This window comes from Lithobates pipiens, unplaced genomic scaffold (assembly GCF_037356315.1).
Source record: "Lithobates pipiens isolate NorthernLeopardFrog02 unplaced genomic scaffold, aLitPip1_a1.2 Scaffold_23, whole genome shotgun sequence".
NCBI lineage: Eukaryota > Metazoa > Chordata > Amphibia > Anura > Ranidae > Lithobates > Lithobates pipiens.
In genome coordinates, this window is record NW_027507785.1 from 67,591,142 (window position 1) to 67,611,861 (window position 20,720).

General features: G+C 44.4%; 1 protein-coding gene across 1 annotated transcript; it reads right to left on the reverse strand.

Moving 5' to 3' along the window:
* Positions 1–441: 441 nt before the first annotated feature.
* On the reverse strand, positions 442–19,295 carry LOC143927629 (putative peptidyl-tRNA hydrolase 2). The gene is made up of 7 exons (XM_077451808.1): positions 19,133–19,295; positions 18,450–18,567; positions 13,901–13,978; positions 12,131–12,205; positions 9,612–9,709; positions 7,188–7,302; positions 442–1,248 (listed from the first exon to the last, which is right to left on the reverse strand). The coding sequence occupies exons 2-7, from the start codon at positions 18,561–18,563 to the stop codon at positions 1,159–1,161; spliced, it is 570 nt and encodes a 189-aa protein (XP_077307934.1). The 5' UTR covers positions 18,564–18,567; positions 19,133–19,295; the 3' UTR covers positions 442–1,158.
* Positions 19,296–20,720: the final 1,425 nt, after the last annotated feature.

Genomic DNA, 20,720 nt, shown 5'->3' on the forward strand with positions numbered 1-20,720 from the left:
TCCTATTTACACATTTTTTATTTATATATTTATATGTGTACTTTGATTTGCTATTTTAATGTAACTTTGAAATAAAATTTGTATGTGGTATATTTACAGTCTTATGCCAATTACTACTTTTCACTCTGCTGTCAAGTTTAGATACACTGATAATCATCTACTTTTTGGGATAGGTTTGTTTTCTCACTCACTGTAATCCATGATTCTTTGCAATGTTTAAACTAACTTGATGGTATCCCTTTAAAACCTTTGGGGTGGGGTGGGGGGGGGGGGGGTTAACCATTCCTTACTCTATCTGAAATGGAAAACTGTTTTAGCTTTAGATATATTATAATTCTGTTTTAGCCTATGGTTGGCTGGTAACGGAATACTAGGTTCAACATAGCAAACATACTATCAGCACAAAATAAATTCATGCAATGTTGGGAACTTTTCCACGAATGTTTGTGAAGAATATTAGCAGTTTTATTTCCCATAAAGCTCCTTGTATTCTAGTTTACTGGTCCGTAAAGACTAGTGTCCACTATAAGACAGCTTTGTTTTAAAAACACAAGCCAAAAGCTTTAAAGACACTCACAGATGTCTAAAAATATATTAACATGCGGGAAATGAAAGCGGTCTAGGTTACCCCTGACCAGTTTAAAACGTAAACCAGAGAACAAAGATGGGTGAACTGATTTGCAGTCTTCCATTGTAATGGCAAACCATATTCCTGATCTAGACAGTTGTGCTGCATAAGCAAAACTACAATTCACCAGGGTAACAAAACTGCTGATCTGTGAAAAAAAAAAAAAAAAAAAAAAAAAAGGAAAAGGATGAAATGGATATTTTGATTGGATCCTATTCTACAGGGTCAACATAAACAGCTCTATCTTTAGATGCTTTGACGAATGAGGCTTGCTGTTTCCGATAAATACTAACACTGACCGCTGCGCTCTTCCACTAGTTCTTATTGGCAGGTTCATGCATCTACTCCCATCGCCGCTACATTTCCATTGTGCAAGGAGGTGGTGTAGGTAAAACATCGCCTGCTGGAACAAGACTGGTCCTGACGCTATCTCCCGCTTCTTTGCGCTAAGAAGGAAGTTTCTGAGAACATCGTGATGGCCTTCCCTCTAATGCCAGCACATGGATTTCTCCTGCTTACGTTGATAGCCTTCAGTTCAGCAATTTCAATTTGCCAGATACTTTATTCACATTCTCTTCTTCACCCATGATGCCGAGGACGGTGTGTGAGCCAGCTGCAATCTGAAAGGGAACAGACCCATAAAAAGTGTTAGTGGGGAGACACAGTCACCTCCATGTGTTTGTAAAGTAAAAAAACAACAACAACACACATACACCTCTATACAGGCAGTGCGGCTCATACATATAGCTAAGATTCGCTCTAATCCCATCCCACCATGCTTTTAACTCTGGACAGCCACAACTCTTTCTATACCATTTCCTATCAATTGTATTTTATACAGATATAGGAATATACACACACTAATATATATATATATATACACACACACACACACACACACACACATATACACACATACATATATACATACACACACACACACTATATATTTTTATTTGCCCTTCAGCGGTAGGGGTTTAAGGATGAGTTTCTTTCCTGGATCCCTGCTCTTTATGCCCATCTGGCTTCCTTACAGCCAAGTTCCACTGAAAAGTGGAACGTCCACTCATTTGATTCCGTACCCCCCTCCGGTGCCACAATTGGCACCTTTCAGGGGGAAGGGGGGGGTGCAGATACCTGTATAATACAGGTATCTGCACCCACTTCCGGGAATAGTCTACCACGGGAGTCACGCCACTTCCCGCAGCCCCCCGCTGTCTCCTGGGAAACACACAGGTCCCAGGAGATAGCGGGGACCACTTGCGACACGCAGCGCGACTCGCGCATGCATACTAGGGAACCGGGAAGTGAAGCCGCAACGCTTCACTTCCCAATTACCTCAATGAGAATGGCAGCAGCCAAGAGATTGCTCGGCTTCCGACATCGCTGGACCCTGGGACAGGCAAGGGTCCATTTATTAAAAGTCAGCAGCTGCAGTATTTGTAGCTGCTGGCTTTTAAGTTTTTTTTTTTTTTTTTTTAGGTGGACACCCTCTTTAAATAAGCTGGCTAGACCTCCAACCCCTTTCTCATCCATAGGGGCACCAGGCAGGGATGCCTAGTCTTCCCTCTTATTCATTTTAACACTAGAGCCTTTAGGGCTCCTTTACGCTGGCTTCAAAAAATGTGGCATAGGACATGCATTTTTTTTTTTTAAAAACACTGAATGGCAATCAAATGCCTGTCACTAAATAAAATAGTTAGCTTTGAGTCCTGTTCACATTGTATTTGCTTCAAAAAGGATACCTCATGTTGCTTTCGTGGTGCTTCAAAGAGTCTTCAAAGCCTCCATAGAAGTCTATGGCAAAGCTCTCTTTTCAGCACCTGCAGCTTTTGAAGGGCTTTTATTCAGCTTTCAGCTTTGTTTTGGAGGTATTGCAGGTATGAGATATCAACACATACAGAGCATCTGCCAAGCTTCAAAAAAGCATCATGAAGCATCAAAAAAAGCATGTTGAAGAGATAGGCACTTTAATATGCGTTGAAGTCGAAGCAAGTGTTAATGAGCCTTTAGTGGCAGCTATAAAGATCCAACCTTGCATCAGAGGTCTTGAGATTGCGGGAGAGTAAAGTTATATTGCTCACTGATATCTTTATTTCTCTTCATCTCATGTTTCCTTGCCGAGTCTCTTCGCTCATCTTTCCGACTTTAGCTCTCACATCTCCGCATCAAGAACAAGATCAAAGCTCTGAAACTTTTGCTTTCCCCCCGAACCAGCTTCATGGCATTTGAACCAACTCTATACTTTCTCATGGCCACCCTCCTTTCCATACCTAGTCAGTACTCACCTTACCCCATCTTAGGATTCCCTGTACCAGGCTAATTATCCTGCCCTGTTCGAACGTCACTGGCCTCATTATTTCCTAGCCTCAGTAATGGGCTTCAGCTGGGAAAGGAAACCGTCTCCTTTCCCAGCTGAAGCCTATTACCGAGAAACACGTCAGGTGGAGTCCATTGTGAGACGTCTATCCGTTTGAGCAGGCTGGTGCAAACAGTCACCCTTTTTTGTGTGCATCTTTTTGCCGATATCTGGTTGCCTTGACGTAAGTGTTTAGTGTGCCATTTTAATAAACCCCTTGTTGGAACATACTGCACTAGTATTCCTTTTTCTCGTATATGCTCTGGGATTTATCCTTCAGCTTTCAGATTGGATATCAGCCCTTCCATTGATACAGAGGTTCCTGTGTTTATTGACAAATTGGAGCTGCTGCTACAGCCCAGCCTGTTGGGAGTTTGTTGGGATTATTATCCAGCACTCGATCACCGTCTGGTAAGAAGCGAAACTGTGGTGATGGGATATTCATGTTTTATGCTATGTGTGTTTTGAACAACACTGAAGGTTTCTTCGTACTTGGTTCACTTAATTCCCTTTCTTATAAGGGTCTTCCAGTTGGACACTTATTTCACATATTTACTGAACTGAATCATATTTGTTAGATTTGGCTACTAGTCACTATATATTTTAGCAATCATTACGCTTATATTTTGATAAAAAGGATTATATGCCCCAATTTTTATTTATTTATATCAGGAAATGGGTCCACACAGACCAACAGAATACAAACTTTCCACATAGTTTACAGATAGCGAGGCAGTACATGAAATACAACATCAATACCCTGCTAGCATTATCGCCAAGAAGAATAAACAGCAGTATGTGGAGTTGGGACTTCACATCATCTTGTGGTTTCACTTCCCAGTTTCTTTTTAACTATCTAGGTATCCCTATTGATACCACTTCCAGTGTACAGGGGGGGTAGGTGAAGCAATGGAGAAAGAAGAAAAGAGGGGTGAAGAGAAGAAAGGGGGGTAAATCAAGTATGGGGTATAAAGGGGGGAGGGAATGTAAGAAGGGGGGAAGCAAGTTGTGCTACCCAGTCATGGAGTGCGCATATGACCATTCTGAATTACAGATGCGGGGCCCATCTCTATGGCCCCCAGGCTCAACGTATCCTGGATGCTGCATACGGTATCACCCATCTTGTGTCCACCCGTCTCAGGGCCTGGCCCTCAGCCGAGTATATGAACGCAGTCCAGCCTTGCCAGGTTTTAGTGAAAATCTCCTCTTTATTTTGCGCTGTGAGGATAAGATCCTCCATTTTCCTAATGTCCTCCACTTTACGAAGCCAGAGGTCAATGGTCGGCAGGAGGGATGATTTCCAATTGAGTGGTATGCAGGCCTTAGCCGCATCAAGTAGGTGGCGGATTACCGATTTCTGGTATTTCTTGTCGGGTACGTCGGAGGCATGCAAGAGATAAAGAGCTGGGTCGTCTGTGAGAGGCTGGGCCGTGAATTGTTGAATTGGCTCCCGCACCACTTTCCAAAAGTGTGTAAGTTTCGGGCATGGCCAAAAGATATGCAGCATGGTCCCTTTGTCTGCGAGGCATCGCCAACACAGGTCTGATGTATTCGGGTAGAGCTGGTGGAGTAACGAAGGGGTCCTATACCAACGTGAGATAATTTTGTAGTTTGTTTCTTGGCACAGATCGAAGATTTGTGGGCAAATCTGAGTATATGCTGTCTCTTGGTGTTGTTGAATTGGCAATCCAACTCTTTCTCCCATTTAAGTAGTCCCAGGGGAATAAAGTCTGCTGAGGGAGAATTTAGAAGATTATAAGTCAGTGAAAGTGTGTGTGACAGGACACCCGCGTCAGTGCAGAGCACCTCCAGGGATGTGAGCGTCTTCCTTGGGGGGTGGGATCGTAGAGAGGAAATGTGTGAGTTGGAGCGTCCTCAGAAAGTCTAGTCGGAACGGGCCCGCAGGATCTAGGAAATCCGCCGTCATTTTCCAGCGCCCCCTCAACTAAAGTGGGATGCTTGATGTAGTCCCGCCTCCCCCAGGTTTCGAAGACTCCCATCATAAAGACCTGGAGTAAATAAGCGGTTGCCTATGAAGGGGTACAGGGGCAAGTTCGGGGAGGAGAGGGACGTTTGCGAAACTATCCGAGCGCAGACCTTCACCGAGTTACCAATCAGTGGGTGACGTTTGATCGCACCCGGCAAAGCCGAGTAGCACCATGGCACCCTCCGGAGTGGAATCACACTTTGTGCCTGTTCCAGCTGGGCCCACAGCTTGGTATCCTGATGGCGGCACCAATTTATGAGTCTCCCTAGATGAACAGCCTGATAGTAGGCTTGAATATTTGGTAGGGCTAAGCCGCCACGTAATTTGGGGAGCACCAAGAGTTTGTTAGCGAGTCTAGGTCTTTTTTTTTCGCCCATACGAATTCCATGAATGCGGATCGAACCCTTTTAAAGAAGGCGGAAGGTATATGTATAGGTAGGGCCTGCATCAGGTAGAGGTTTTTCGGGAGGACAGACATCTTTAAGATGTTACAACGTCCCATCCAGGAGTGCATGCCCGATTGCCATTGGGACAAAAGTGTTTTTATTTCCAAGAGTAGTGGAGGGAAGTTATACTCGTACAGTTTCGAGTGTGTATGTGGGATATACGTACCGAGGTACTTCAGAGCCTTGTTCGTCCACTTCAGGGCAAAGCTAGCTTGGAGGTGGTTAAGCTGCGCCGCCGGTATCCCCACGCTCACTGCCTCAGACTTGGCGAAGTTATATGCCCCAATTTTTGCACTGCGAGGTTATGGATTAGCGCACCCTTTTTGTTAAATATTTATGTCTGTGTCAGAGGTTTGCACCTTTTTGAGTTGCAGATTTTCTTATGTTTATTTTTTAATTTAATTTAAATATCCAAATTTTACCAATTCGACTCCACCAAGGGGGAAGGATAAGTGCAAAATTTTAACCCTTTTTTGTCAGAACGTTTTTTAATAAACTGCCCACTAGATAGTGCTTCCCTTTCTATACTGGGTTCACTCATGCACACAGGAACAGTGGGGGGAAAAAAAAATCACATGCATTGGACAGGAATCGCACCCCATTCTTGTTCAAATCACATGCGATTTTTGTTGCAGTGCAATTTGAGGCCATTCATTTTGTATAGATGCAAATTGCATAGCAAAGTATCGATTTTGGGACCATTTTTCAAGAGAACGAGTACTCCTGAAAATACTTGATATTGGCATTGATACCGTATCGCTGCATCCCTAATTTTGTCAGGAAAAAAAAAAAAAAAAGTGCATTATTTTTTCCTGCATCTATGACCATGGTCAGGGGTGCAATTGCAGGGGGGAAAATCAGGGGGGGGGGGACTGGCGGCAAGAGCTAGAGCATGTAACATGTTCGAAAAGGCTGAATGTATCCTTTGAACAAATTCAGGGAACAAGGAATTATACATTCTATCCAAAAACAAAATGTTGTGGGTGATGGATGCAGGGAAAATCCTTGCATCTGCCACAGTACAAAATGCAAACGGTGTTTGCAAAATCACATATCTCAGTAACATTCGTATGTAGGTAGTAGGAATGACAAATATCTGCAAATGATAAGGCTTGTCCAATGGATGCACAAGCTAAAACTGGTCTAGGGAGTGCCTGGAATAGACACACAAATGTGTCAAAGAAATCTGTCTGAATGTGTCTAAACGTCAAACGTTTGAAATAAGCATAAAATATGTATGTTACACCTGGGCCAATTTTGATAAAAATTCTGCCAACATGTGTTTCAGCAGGGTTAACGTCTAAATATCAAAATTCATCATAAAGCCTGGGTTCACACTTGTGCGAACACAGACATTGCTTGTGATTCGCACCCGCACTGCCGATCGCATGCAAGGTCTGTGCAATGTGAGTTCAGCCACAGTTGTATGACTGAACAGGCATTGAATTCGCAAGAACATTTTTTTCCGGCACTGGAATCTGATCACATGGGTGTTCTCACCCATGCGATCTGATTCCTGTGCAAGTTCATAGTTCCCACTGCGATCCAGCCTGGGGGGTGTCATTAACATTGTACTGACACCCGCAGCGGTTCGCAGAGGCCAGTGTGAACTGCCTGTGGGATAGATGCGATGTGGGAATCAGCGCTGTAATCATGCTGGTTCCTGCATCGCTATAGTGTGAAGCCTAGGCTTAAGGTTTCCATAGTCATAACTATGATGATGTTTATACAGTTTTCTATATTAGGTTTGCCAATGCACTCTTGTACCTGAGTCCTACCAGCATCCTGCACCAAGTAAGTTGGAAGATCCAAACTTATTGCCAGAGCCTGTAGCTGCATTAGGTGAGCTGCACTTGCACCTTGAAGGACAACCTTCTTACCCCTGTAGAAAAATCAAAATGCATAATCAACAAAAACAAACAACCTTTTGTTCTCCCTATACATTAAAGTGCAAATTGAATTCAGTTCTCTCCTTTTACAGTAATTTCCCCTTTAAACAGCCAAATCTGTGCATGTCAAGAGAGTGTTATCTATATGTAAACCATGTTGCTTAACCTCAGCAATAAAAAAAATAATAAAAAGTGTCACTTAAAGTGATATTAAATGCAAGTAAAAAATAAAAAAAATTTAAAAAACCCACACGTTTTACTTACCTGTTCTGTGTAGTGGTTTTGCAGAGCAGCCCAGATCTTTCTCTTCTCGGGTACTATGCCGGCGTTCCTGGTCCCTTCCTCCAGCCAAGTGCCCCCAGAGCAAACAGCTTGCTATGGGGGCACCCAAGCAGGTGTGCTCCCAAGCTGCTGTGGCTTGGCCCTGCCCCTTCTCTCCTTACCAGCTGTGAGTCAATGGCTCCTGCTGCTGTCTCAGCAAAAAGAAGGGAGAGTCCCCGGAGGGGCGAGGCTAGTGTGTACATCACTGGATCACGATGGGGCTCAGGAAGCCTTGTACCTTTACAACCACTTTAAAGCTGAACTCCAGGCAGAGTTCTAAAAGACAAATTATTGAGCTGTGATTTAAAAATTAAGAGGTTTATTTTTATTGCAAGCAAAACAAGTATCGGAAGTTGTCTTGGTATCATCCTTTTGCAGTTCCTGTACAGACTGCAAGAGAGAAGCAGCACAAGGTGCCAATCAGTTACACAGCAGCATGCCAACAAGGCACATGCCGAGTAGAGTGGTAGATGAGCTCATCCTCCTCTTGTCCCTCCCCCAGCCTGTGACTGGACAGTGAAGGAGAGGCAGACTTCTATGTTTTACTTAAAGGCCAACTCCACCTTTAAGACCATGTGACACCCATATTTAGGGTGTAAGGTGCAACTTGTCAAGCAGGCCCATAACAAAACCCCCTCTGGCAGTATACGGGTTCTTTTTCACTGCAGCAGCTGAGAAATTAGAAATTGAAGCAGCTGTGCAGGGCGTTGTTCAGTCATATAGATTTGTGATTTGAATAAACTAGGGTCAGACAGACTTGTAGTTCTCAATAGAACACAAGTGTAGCGATCATTGGATCCAGCACTTCAACTGAACGTCTGTACATCGATATTGACATAGAGCTGGCGAAAGTCTGCACATTTAACATGCAATTCAGTGCTTGTGGCTGTAATGTGTTGCTGGCTTGAGTGCATTTTTTTTTCCTGCAAACATGGTGCATTTATTTATTTACAAAAAAGGTGGACTTGGCCTTTACTGTAGCAGAGAAAAAGTGGTCTCATCGCCTGCCTGACAGGGTAGTGTGGTAGAGCAGTGTAAATATCAGGAATGTATGGCCAGAAGCAAATCCTTCTGCAGGTACACAACTCCCATACTGTATATGCATTTAGCTGCCTGGAGTTCACGTTAAACACTAATCGTTTCATATAACTGGTTCAATTTCAAAACCTGCAATGGCAATTGGCAGCATTATAACAACAGTTATACTAAAGACCTGGATATGCCTGTTACAAACGTATCTAGTATTTCCTTGGGTGTATGTATGCATTTACATTATGGAACTACCTCAGTTGTATCTGAGGGGATGTATTTCTTGTTAATATTTCATATGGTTCACTGTACTTTGTATCCTTAATAAAAAGAAAACCGCCAGTCTACTAGGAGGTATTGCTGCAGAGGTTCATGCTGGGTACATGTGATGTGGATGCATAACATCAGCTCAGTAGCCACAAAGAGGTAATATGCCATCACACCATATGGGGAAGGGAAATGCAAAGAAGTTTTGATTTCACCTAAGCCACTATACCCTACACACATAAGTAGCGTTAGTGGAATATCTATCAAGATGTGGCATCTGGTTTAAAGTGATTGTAAAAGGTTAAAAAACGAAATCATGTTATACTTACCTGCCCTGTGCAAGGGTTTTTCACAGAGCGGCCCAGATCCTCCTTTTCTGGGGTCCCCCAGCGGTGCTCTTGGCTCCTCCTCCTCGAGTGACCCCACAGAGAGCAGCTGCCAGACTTTGCTGGAAAGAAGTCTCCTGCCCGCATACGCGAGAGTGACATCGCGGCTCCAGCCACTCACAGTGCTGGAGCCGCGATACCCGGAAGACACACCAAGCCACCATGTCATCTCTTGTGCATACTAGCACATTATGCCTTTTGCCTTACAGGGGTATTAAAAAAAAAAAAAAAAAAAAACAAACAAACGCGCCAGCGGGTATACAAACACTTTAACCTCTTAATTAATTATTCAGACTTACCCAAACACATCCCATTTATCAGCCATCTCCTTGGTCTTAGAATCCTTTAAGAGAAGTTGATATAAGCCGATTGCTGCATGCCCAACCTGTGCTGCAACCTATGAGAGAGAGTCTGGATTAAACCACAGAAAGACTTAATTCTACACGATCAAAAGATCTGTACAGCTCACGTGCAACAGAACCTATATCCCTCATTTATCAGTGTCTGCCCAGAGGCAACTTTCTTTGAAGAAAAGGACAGCTGCATCTATCAGATGTGGCGGTGGATGAAATGGAGGTGAACAATTCCTGCACTCTGAGCCACGTGTAAAATCCTAGATACAAGGTATCAAAACATCCATCACCGCACAGCAAACCAGACCCACATGTGTCAAAGCATCTGCTACACACTGGGGGATACTAAAACTGGAGAGTGCACAATATGATGTACCTTGTCATAGAAGCCAATCAGCTCTCAGGTTCTATTGTCACAGCTTTATTTAACAAGCTGAAGTTAGAAGCCGATTTGATAGCATGCACAGCTGGACCAGATTTTAGCAAATCCCCACTGTTTTTATTGCTTGGAGTCAGTGGCTGCTAAAGTGAACTACTAAAGTGATTATCACTACATGAAAGATATACAGGTATAGATTTGCTGGCAAAGACCAGTATACCTAAAAGTGTTAGTAAACCCAGGACCCTGCATTTACTATATCTGGTCTCCCACAGTACACAGAACATTGAAATGCAATTATTTTAGTAAATATAAACTGCTAAATACCTTTTCTCATCAGCAGTATATAGTAGTCTTGTAATTTCTATCAGTGTCTGGTTAAAGCTTGTAGGAGGAGTTTTCATTCTACTTTGACAGTCCTATGAGGCTGCAGGACACCCCTGACCCTCTGGCTGGACTGTGCTGATTGGCCCTGTGCCGATCACATGCAACCTCCCAAGAAAAATGTGCTCTCTATGGGGGAAGGTTCACACATCTCCGGACTGGCTGCAGAGCGAATTACACAGAAGTCCTGTGCATCTTTGGCTCCATTTCAGGTCTGAATTTAGACAAAAATTCAGGCCAGATTCATCCGCGAAACAAAACATGAATGCACCAGACCCTCCAATGTCAGCCGCATCCATCTGCAGTGTGAACCTAGCCCTTAGACATTGAGGGATGATTGCTGAGGAATGGAGTTGAGAAGCACAGACAATAGAAAAGATCAATTCTTCCACAGGTATAGATTTGATGGGCAACGTTTTCACAACATCAGGGTTACACCAGACAATCTTGGAAGGTTTGTGCCGCCCTGAGTCAGCCAACATCCAGGGTCAAAACCTACTTCCTGGATGGAGATGATGGTTCAGGGATGACAGTCATGCAAATCCTGGTGCCCGTGCATTTCTTGGCTGCTTTGAAGAAACTGTTACTTTGCTCAAACTACGATACCAACCTTGCCAGTGCTCCCTCACTTCTCCTGTTGCAGTCGGTGAGGAGACTGCAACTGTAGAGGTAAGGGGGAAGCATGTTAATCCAGGAAAAAAATATCAGTGTTGGGTATAATAAAACACATTTCTCGCTACAGTTAACGCTTATTCATAACCGGTTATGAGTAAGTGCTGACTATCGCGAAATGCGTTAATGTTTACTGAATCCCACATGGTCTGTATCATAGGATGATACAATAAAAAGGTGGAAGAAGTGCAGCGAATTCCAGACTTTTTTTTTTGTTGTGTATCCAGAGACGAGCTGTGCTAGTACCCTCACCTTGGTATCGCAGTAGGTGGATCGCACACCTGGCATGGATTTGCTAAAGCATGTGACCACCTCGCCATGATAGTGCTCAGGCTTAGCAGCCAATTGCTAGGCCCAAGCACCGTCACATGAACTGGTATCACCTTCCCCCTAGCATGTGAAACTAGACAAAACTAGGAATCGTAGTGCCCCAACAGTGGTGGAGCCAAGAGTGTCAGGGCAGCACTGGCAAGACAACTAACAGAGGTTTGCTGCCCTGAATGGGTCACGCATTAGCCTCCAACACAAATCAGGCCCTGCTGAAGCCTCTTCCCTTGTGACAAACTACAAAAGTGGAGGCCCAGCTGCTTGCTTTAAAGCCCATTCTCAGCGTGGTTACCACAAAATGTCAAGTCTGTTAACATGTAGTAATTTTAACGGTACCTTAGGAGACTGAAGATCAGCTTTCTCCAGTAGGCCGATTCTATGGCAGGAAGTCAATGACTGGAGCTTGGAAACTGCTTTGTAATGAGCTTTTTGAATAACACTGCTGTATATTCTGTGATAATAGAAAATGATTCCAGCAGACTTGTTAAGCTCAGGAGGCCCCCTTTAAATTTCCCCCTATGCTGTCAAATCCATACTTTTTATTATTTTTTTTTTTTAAATGCTTGTATATACAAGCTCTTCAGTATGCTCATTCATTTCACATTTTTATCCTCAATCCCTTGTTCTAATGTAAGAAAAGACAAGGTGTAACCTAATGGTGGTGTGTTTTTTTTTTTTTAGTACATCAAGAAAAGAAACCTACCTTCCCTACCCCCATAGGGAGCTCCATGTTCACCACAAAGACCATTTTGTAAAACATTTCATCTTCATCTGCATACTGAAAATAAAATATGTAAGAATAGTGATGATACAAGTAAACATATTTGAATTTTACCTTTTACTTCCCTGTGGCTACTAGCCAAGACCACTGCACTGACCTCTTCTTTCTGATATATATATATATATATATATACACACTTTAGTACCAGTTTTGGAAGAGACATATTGATTCCTCAGCGCAAATAGCTACATTATAACTTAATGCATTTCATAAAGCACACCGCTGTAAACCGAAGTACATAGCAGGGGCTGCCTTAGATTTTACCTCAAGCACTTAACAGACATCTGCCAGAAAGGGTGAAGCAATGCTTCCTTTTGCATAGTCTCCATTCTTTGAGGAGCAAAGATTATTCAAAAGGGTCTGTGTCCCCCAATGAATGAATGAGTGACTTGTATAGCGCTACCCGTGCGAACTGAATTGCCTCAGGGCGCTTTTGGCCGCCGATATCCATCAGCGTTATAGTGCGGTCCTTTGCTACATGGGGTCCTGACGCGCTTACAAACACCAATTTTTTTCGGCAGGACCTAATTATCCAACCAGCATGTTTTTGGAGTGCGGGAGGAAACCCACGCAGGCACAGGGAGAACATGCAAACTCCAGGCAGATGGTGTCGTGGTCGGGATTTGAACCAGTGCTAACCACTACACCACTGTTCTACACACAAACTGTGTACAGAATGAAAAGTCACTATTATAAATTAGACAGAAGTTTAAGGATGATGTCAGATGGTGTCTCTGCCGCTAAGAGGCTGCCTATGGAACCACTGATCTGACCACTACCGAACCTCAATTGCTAGCATAGGAGCAAAATCTCGCTGTCTATGCTAGCAAAGGAAAGATTTCATAGAGACAAACAGGCAGGCTCTTGCCATTCTGCTACTACGACCAGAAGCAGAGTCACCCATCTGACATCAGTCTAAGCCCTTGTACACACGGTCGGACATTCCGACCACAAAATTCATTGGATTTTTTCCAACAGATTTTGTCCGAAACTTGTGTTGCATATACACGGTCGGACAAAGTTGTTGGAAAATCTGATAGTTTGGAACGTGATGGCGTTCGTTCATTACGACGGGACTATGCTCAGGCTAGTAGCCAATAGCTTTGGTCTCGTAATTTGATCTGAGCATGCGTGGCACTTTTATCGGAATTCTCTACAAATGATCGGACAAAGTCTGATCGGATCATGTTGTCGGAAAATGTTATATCCAGCTCTCAAACTTTGTTATAGAAAATGTTATCTGGATACAGAGAGTTGCAATCACCAGTTAAAAGGAGCACAGTGCTAAATAGCCAGAAATGGCCTGGTCATGGAGGAGGTAAAGTTTTCCAGCATTTAAGTAGATAACAAATATACTGATCACTAGTCCTTTGCTTGTTTTATTTTTAGGCACAGCTTCCACAGTACAAATGCTCCAACTACTTGTGCCATATGTGCAATAATTGTTCAGCTTTTATTCGGTTTCAGACATAATCTGCATCTTCCATGTTGCTGCAGATTGGGCTGCTGACACTAGGTCAGGAAGATCTATTCCTATTATCAACTATTTTCTGTCTATAGTTGGACTACGGCTGGTCGGTTTATAAAACCATCTTACTTATTTCTACAACAGTTTTCACAAGTATTCTCACTTTTTTTATTTTAGAGGGAAAGAGAAAAAAAATAAAATAAAAAAGTGAATTTAAAAATTACCAGATTGTGGTTTTCTAAGCTTTCAAAGTAAAACATAGCAGCTTCCTCGGCAGAGATGTTTCCGGTCAGAATAAGAGCCTAAAAAATAAGATCCAACAATTACTGTTTATCCAGAGAAGTAACACAACAAACAGAAGATCAGGACACTCAGAAGATACTTCTGGATGAATGCTAGTGAAATTACTGTCACAACACTTTCCTATGTCAGCTTGGGATTCTGTGTATACTTCCAATTCTAACTACATACAAGTAGTTTTTTTTTTTTTTTTTTTTACAAAGGGCTCTCACTTCACATTACAAAAAAAATAAAAAATAAATCATCTGGAGTAGCGAGACTCCCTTGCTTGTTTAAAATGGCTACCCACGAGGGTAGATACTGGATCTTGTCACTGAATTTTTAATGCCGGCCATAGATTGTTCCAATTTTGGCCAGTTCAGCAAAAACCGTCCGAGATTCAAACCATGTATGGGCAGGCTGAATGTATCAAGTTGGGTACAACCAGTCTGCTGGATTTTCCATGCAATCATCGCTAGCAGCTGCTAGTAATATCTCCATCTTCCCTCATTGGAAATATACGTCTCGGCAGGAGGGATTCCCCTTTAAGCACTGTCTGCGTTGGGGAAATTGTGCAAATTTCTTTCCCACAACCGGTGGTTGCAGGAAAGAAATTTGCACCATCTATGGCCTGCCTTACTCAAGCCTCTGCACAGAAGAGATACATTTAAAGCCTAGATTCAGTCACAAATTAAATGAAAAACAAAAAAAAAAATCATCACATGGGACAAGACTTAGTCCTCCTTAGTCAGGAGGATGTGTCCCTTTGTGCTGTGGGTTCCACTATTATCTTCCTCCATCATTCCCTCCTCTATCCCTGCTGCCTTAAAGATGTTGTTAAGCCACTATCTCATCTTTATATCATCCCATCCCCTCCCCTCTGTCAGATAAAAAGCTGCATTCTAGTACCTGTGCTTTTAAAAAAAGATTTCTAACCGTTTTAACAGCGTCTTTCAGTAATCACACGACTCCAGGCTCTCAGCTCTCCCCGTCTGATAACTACAGTGGGCAGGGCTGAGACTGTCCTGCTGACATCAGCCAGGGAGGAGGGGATGAGAGCAGAAAAGAGCCTGGAGTCATGTGATCGCTGGACGACACTGTTAAAACAGATAGAAATATGCTTTTTTTTTTTTTTTTTAAATTAAAGCACAAGCACTGTGCTGTATAACATGCTTTAAAGAAACAGGATCTGGTTTTATTTTTTTGGGTTAAACGTTTTTATTTTCCAATGCACTAGGGGTTAATAGAGCTGACAGAGCTGTAACAGGTACTCAAAGCTGCTGCATATGCCTGCCTTTTCTGCTCAGCTCCTCTATCATATAAGCCGTACTATAGCTTCTATGAATAAAAATTGATCTATAAATGGAGGATGGGCAGAGGACTATAAGGTATGCCCCCTCCATTCATAGGCCGTGCTTCACTCAGAGGATACAGTATAGCTTCTATGAACAGAGGAGCTGGGCGGAAAGGGCGAGCATAGTTGGGCACTCTTGATGACAGCCTATAACACCTCTTAACCCAGAAGATGAAGGCTGTGGGAGAAGTGGTAAGGATGAATAGAAAGATTTCAGATAACAGAGGAGCCAGCAGCACAAAGTACACATCCTACTGACCCAAATACTGTTTTTTTTACATTTTTTTATTTTATTTGTGACTCATCTTAGGCTTTACCACATGCCCAACCACCTTGGATGGCTAAATCTGTTGCAGTTCCGGCAAGCACATGCTAGACAGAGAAGCAACAGAGGATCCATTCTGCTTTTAGGTAGACCGCATTAGGTGAAGCCACCATATCCTAGCAAATTTACCATTTATTCCCAACTGCTGGCATGAAAAATGCATTTGCACTTAAGTGACCACTCTACACCCCATGAAGGTCCCCAGACACAGGAACACTCAGCACACAGGTTTGGGTGTCTGCAAGTGAGAGCACTTGCGCCGTCATGGAGCCTGGCATGCACATAACTAACCATAAGCATACATATGTAAAAATGTTGATGGTGCAACATACGCTAGGTATAACTGAGCATGTCAGAGAGTGAGATCATTCTAGGGCAGGGGTAAGCAACCTTAAAGAGGTGGAGATCTAATTGCTGTGCTACCATGTCGCAAACACCTCCTCAGCACCTGTCAGACACACTCTGATCGCTTTTCAGAGGAGCAGCAGTGCCAGCTGTACTTGTGAATGAACAGTGGCACCTTTAAGGATCATTCACACGTAAAAGTTAGAGGGGGGGGGGGGCCTTTAACACTCACAGGATATAATTGAAGTCTATGGCTAAGTGCAGCAAACCAGCAGGAAAGCTGCAGGTACACTGCACCTGCGGTGTGGGTAAACTGCAGCACATCACTGTGAAAGCAGCCCTATACTGTTATGCCCAATGTGTTGCTTCACACTGGCCTGAAGATCTCTTCTTTCCTGCTGCTGGCACCACTCTGGAGACCGCTAGCCGGGAGAAGAGGTGGAAGGCAGTTGGTATAACTCCGCATGAGGACAGTAGCCAGCACTACAGCGAAGGCATCGGCTTATGCGGCTCTTGCTCCCTACTACAGCTCCAACTTTACAAGTAGTGCTCCAACTTTACAAGTAGTCCCTCTGCAAAGCACTTTGTTTGATGCTCTGGAATGGTGGGTCAGCACCACGATCTACAGGTTGCTGTCCTCCGTTCTAGGGCCATTATTTGTGCTTTCCTTCAAACTGATGACCTGCAAATAGGATTATGTAAGGTCTGCGATATGAGGAATATCACCTTCAGGGCTGGTTCACACTAGATTCTGGTGTGTTTGTCCGTTTTGACAGCCCATTCATTTCAACTGGCTGCCAAATGCACAGGAACAAGCAAAAAGTAGTGCAGATGTTACTTTTACAAATCATGCCACACCAAACTACATGATACTGTGGTACCATTCGGGTTTGGTGGCTGCAAACATGCCGCGTTTACTAGATGCGTTTGGGGTGGCAACAACAATTAATGGCACCTACGCGCATCTAGCGAGGACAGCGTGTTCCCATGAGGTGTGGGAAACATGCATGGAAACACACCTCCTCCCCAAAATCCATTTCTTAACCTCTTCCCGCTGACTTGCTCCCAGCCCTTTAAAGAGTTCTAAAAGCCGGGAGGCAGAAGCGGGCATTTGGGCCATGTGACCGCTGTGAATGGCTGTCACATGATCGGAAAGCTCCCAATCGCAAGTATGCATCAGGAGCCTACCGATCCCCATTGGCAAGGAGCAGCACACTCTCAGCATGGTAAGCTGTTTACACAGGGATGCATATATAGCGGGTAAGATAAGTATTGGACACGTCACCATTTTTCTAGGTAAATATATTTCTAAAGGTACTATTGACATGAAATAATCACCACGTCAGTAACAATCCATACATACAAAGACACCAAAACAAATAAGTTCAGTGTAATAAAATGGAATGACACATGGAAAAAAGTATTGAACACGAAGAAAAGGAGGTGCAAAAAGGCATGGAAAGCCAACACACCAGCTGAAATCTATCAGTAATTAGAAAGCAATCCTGCCCCTTATCAGTGCAAATATCAGCTGGTTCAGTCTTAACTGATGGCCTGTAAAAAGGTGTCTCATTACCAAGGTGTCACAGAAGAAACATCTCATGATGGGTAAAAGCAAAGAGCTCCCTCAAGACCTTTGCAACCTTATTGCTGCAAAGCATACTGCTGGCATTGGTTATATAAGAATTTCTAAACTTCTGAATGTGCCAGTGAGCACCTTTGTGGCCATAATCTGGAAGTGGAGAGAACATCATTTCACTATAACTCGGCCACGACCAGGTGCTCCTCGCAAGATTTCTGACAGAGGAGTGAAAAAAAAGTTGTCCAAGACCCAAGGGCCACTTGTGGAGTGCATCAGAAAGACCTGGAATTAGCAGGTACAATTGTTTCAAAGGAAAACAATAAGTAAAACACTCCATGCCCAGGCCATGCATGCCAGGGTGGATAAAAATCAGTTGAAAAAAAAAAAAAAAGATAGATTTTTTGGATTTTACCTCCTGTGATGCACCAGCCCCCCAGAGCCCCCATTTTACTTACCTGAGCCCGATCGTTTCTGTGCCGGGACGAGCACACCCGCTCCAGCCGGTGTTTTCGGGTCCTAAAAGGATAGATTGATAGCAGCGCGGACATTGGCTCCGCCCCATTTTCGGCTCAATCATCGGCCGTTTTTTCCTTTTGGCAATTTGCCGAAAAGGGCATTTTCGGCCGTTGTGTTTCGGCGGCCGAAATTTCGGTGCATCCCTAATACTGAGAGTTGTGATCTGTACTGAAGTTACCAGATCAGTTGCTATAGGAGACAGCAGTCTACAGACACAGTTTGCTGCAATTCAGCTCAAAGACCCTTCAACTGTATAGCTGCTCTATTCCTATTTTTTGGTCTCTGAGTCTGACAAGTATTTTGTATCTAAGCTTGTTCAGGCCCTAACCCTCTCTCCCCAGGAAGATGAAATTCAGCGATGTGAGACGTTACCTTCTTCGCCTCTTCTTCTGGAATATCCAGATCTCTCAGCTGTTTCAGATATTCTGGATTGACCTCCATCGTCTCCTGGGGAGCCTCAGACACAGCTTCTTCGTGAGCCTCCATTACACTACGAGCAAGAAAACACGTGTCAGTCCATGTACACCAATGTAGCACTGGGCCCCAGAGCTGACACACTTGTATGGCGTGCCCATTGTGTGTGTGTGGCGCAGTCACACTGCATCATGTGTATGCCAAAGCTGTGTGTTACCAGAGTCTACTAGACTAGAGCGCCACCTGTGAGCGTATGGGACTAAGTCAGCCCTAGACCCTATTCCTATGCTCTCCCTCACCGCCCCCCCCCCCCCCCGATACCCCCTCTGCTGCAGGATACCCCTCTGTTCTCCCCCCCCCCCCCACAGGATACCCGCTCTGCTCTCTCCCTCAAACCCCCTCCCCCGATACCCCCTCTGCCGCAAGATACCCCTCTGTTCTCTCTCCCCCCTCCCCCACGCCCCCAGCAACACCGCAGAATACCCCTCTGTTCTTCTGTTCTCTCCCACCCCCCCCCCCCACAGGATACCCCTTCTGCACCCCCCCCCCCCTCGTGACACCGCAGGATACCCACTCTGTCCCCCACCGCAGGATACCCCTCTGCTTTCTCCCTCACACCCCCGCAGGATGATCTCCAGTACCCCGCTGTGTCTCCTTCCTCCTCCCGGGTGACAGTACAGCCGCCTTTCTTCGCTCACAGCCTCCGGCCCTCTCCCGTGCACGCGCTCTCAGATAACAACAGCAGCTGCGAACGCGCTCACTCGCCGATGAAAGCTGGGATCATGTGACCGGATAGCGATAGAGACTTCCTGTACAGGGAAGAGTGGGCTGTGTGATCGGCGCCCTCTGGCGGCGGAAAGTGTGAGCGCGTCGACTCCGGAGATCTCTGATCTGTTTCATCAGATCAGGCGACCCGTCGAGAGAGGCCTGGCTGCAGAGTAGAGCTCCACTGATGACAGGAAGCACGTGGCCTCCAATCCACTTCTTTTTTTTTTTTATTAAACTTTATTGGGAATCTCTGCAGCTCGAGCTCCACTACCGGAAATGGAGGCCACATGATTCCTGTAGACGATTCCTGTGTTAGCCCTTGTACACACGGTCGGGGAATCTGTCGGAATGAGTCTTATCGGACCGTGTCGTCAGATAATCCAACTGTGTGTGGTATGCATCGGACTGATTCTGTCCGAATCTCCGTCCGACCCAATTTTCCAACATGTTGGAAATATTTCCGGACCAACTGGGCCGGACGGACCTAATCCGATCATGTGTAGAGCATTTTCATCGGACCAAGTGCCACGCATGCTCAGATCAAATTCCTACATCAAAGCTATTGGCTACTAGCCTGAATGTAGTCCCATCGTAACGAAAATACGTCATCACGTTCTGAAAGATCGGATTTTTCGCTAACTTGGCCCTACCGTGTGTATGCAACAGTTTCGGACACAATCCGTCAGACTAAATCCGACGGGCAAAATCCGACGGATTTGGTTGGCAAAATCTCCGACCGTGTGTACGTGGTCTAAGATAATTAAAAAAGAAAGCTGCGCTAGAAAACATATAGTGCTAAATCATATCATTACCACCATAACACAAACTTAATTCTTTCACCTTGTGTACAAATTATTGATATAAACACAAATAAATCAATAGAAAAATATTAAAAACGTAAACAGTCCAAAAAAGGGGAGGAGGATAAGAAGATGAGGCTTCAGTCCACTTAGGTGATTCCGTACGCAACACCCTCAAAGTATGGAACAAGGAATTCCTCCACCACTAGATTCAGTGAGGCTTACCAGCTGGCAAGATCTCTTTTTAGGGAGATCACACGCGCTCGCAACTAAACCATCAATCCGGTCCTTTAAGAGACACTTCTGATATCTCCAATTTGTGTATCCCCTCCTCGGAGCGTCTCTCGTTTCAACCACAATCATTTAATGAGATAAAACAGAAAGGGTCCCATAGCGTAACTCCATATAAAACTTGTATTTGAACAATATAAAACAGAGATTGCAAACTCACAATTTCAGCCGTATACAAGCGTGTATATACAGTAACGAGCCGGCCGGCTCTCTCTCGCTCACACTTCCCGTCCTTCCTAGACCAACAGGGAATAGCGGTGACGTCAGCACGCCGCTCAACCCTACGTCGGTTCGTCAAAGCTGACATCTTGCTGGCACACTTCCTGTGTAGAGTAGAGCTCCCCTACCGGAAATGGAGGCCACATGATTC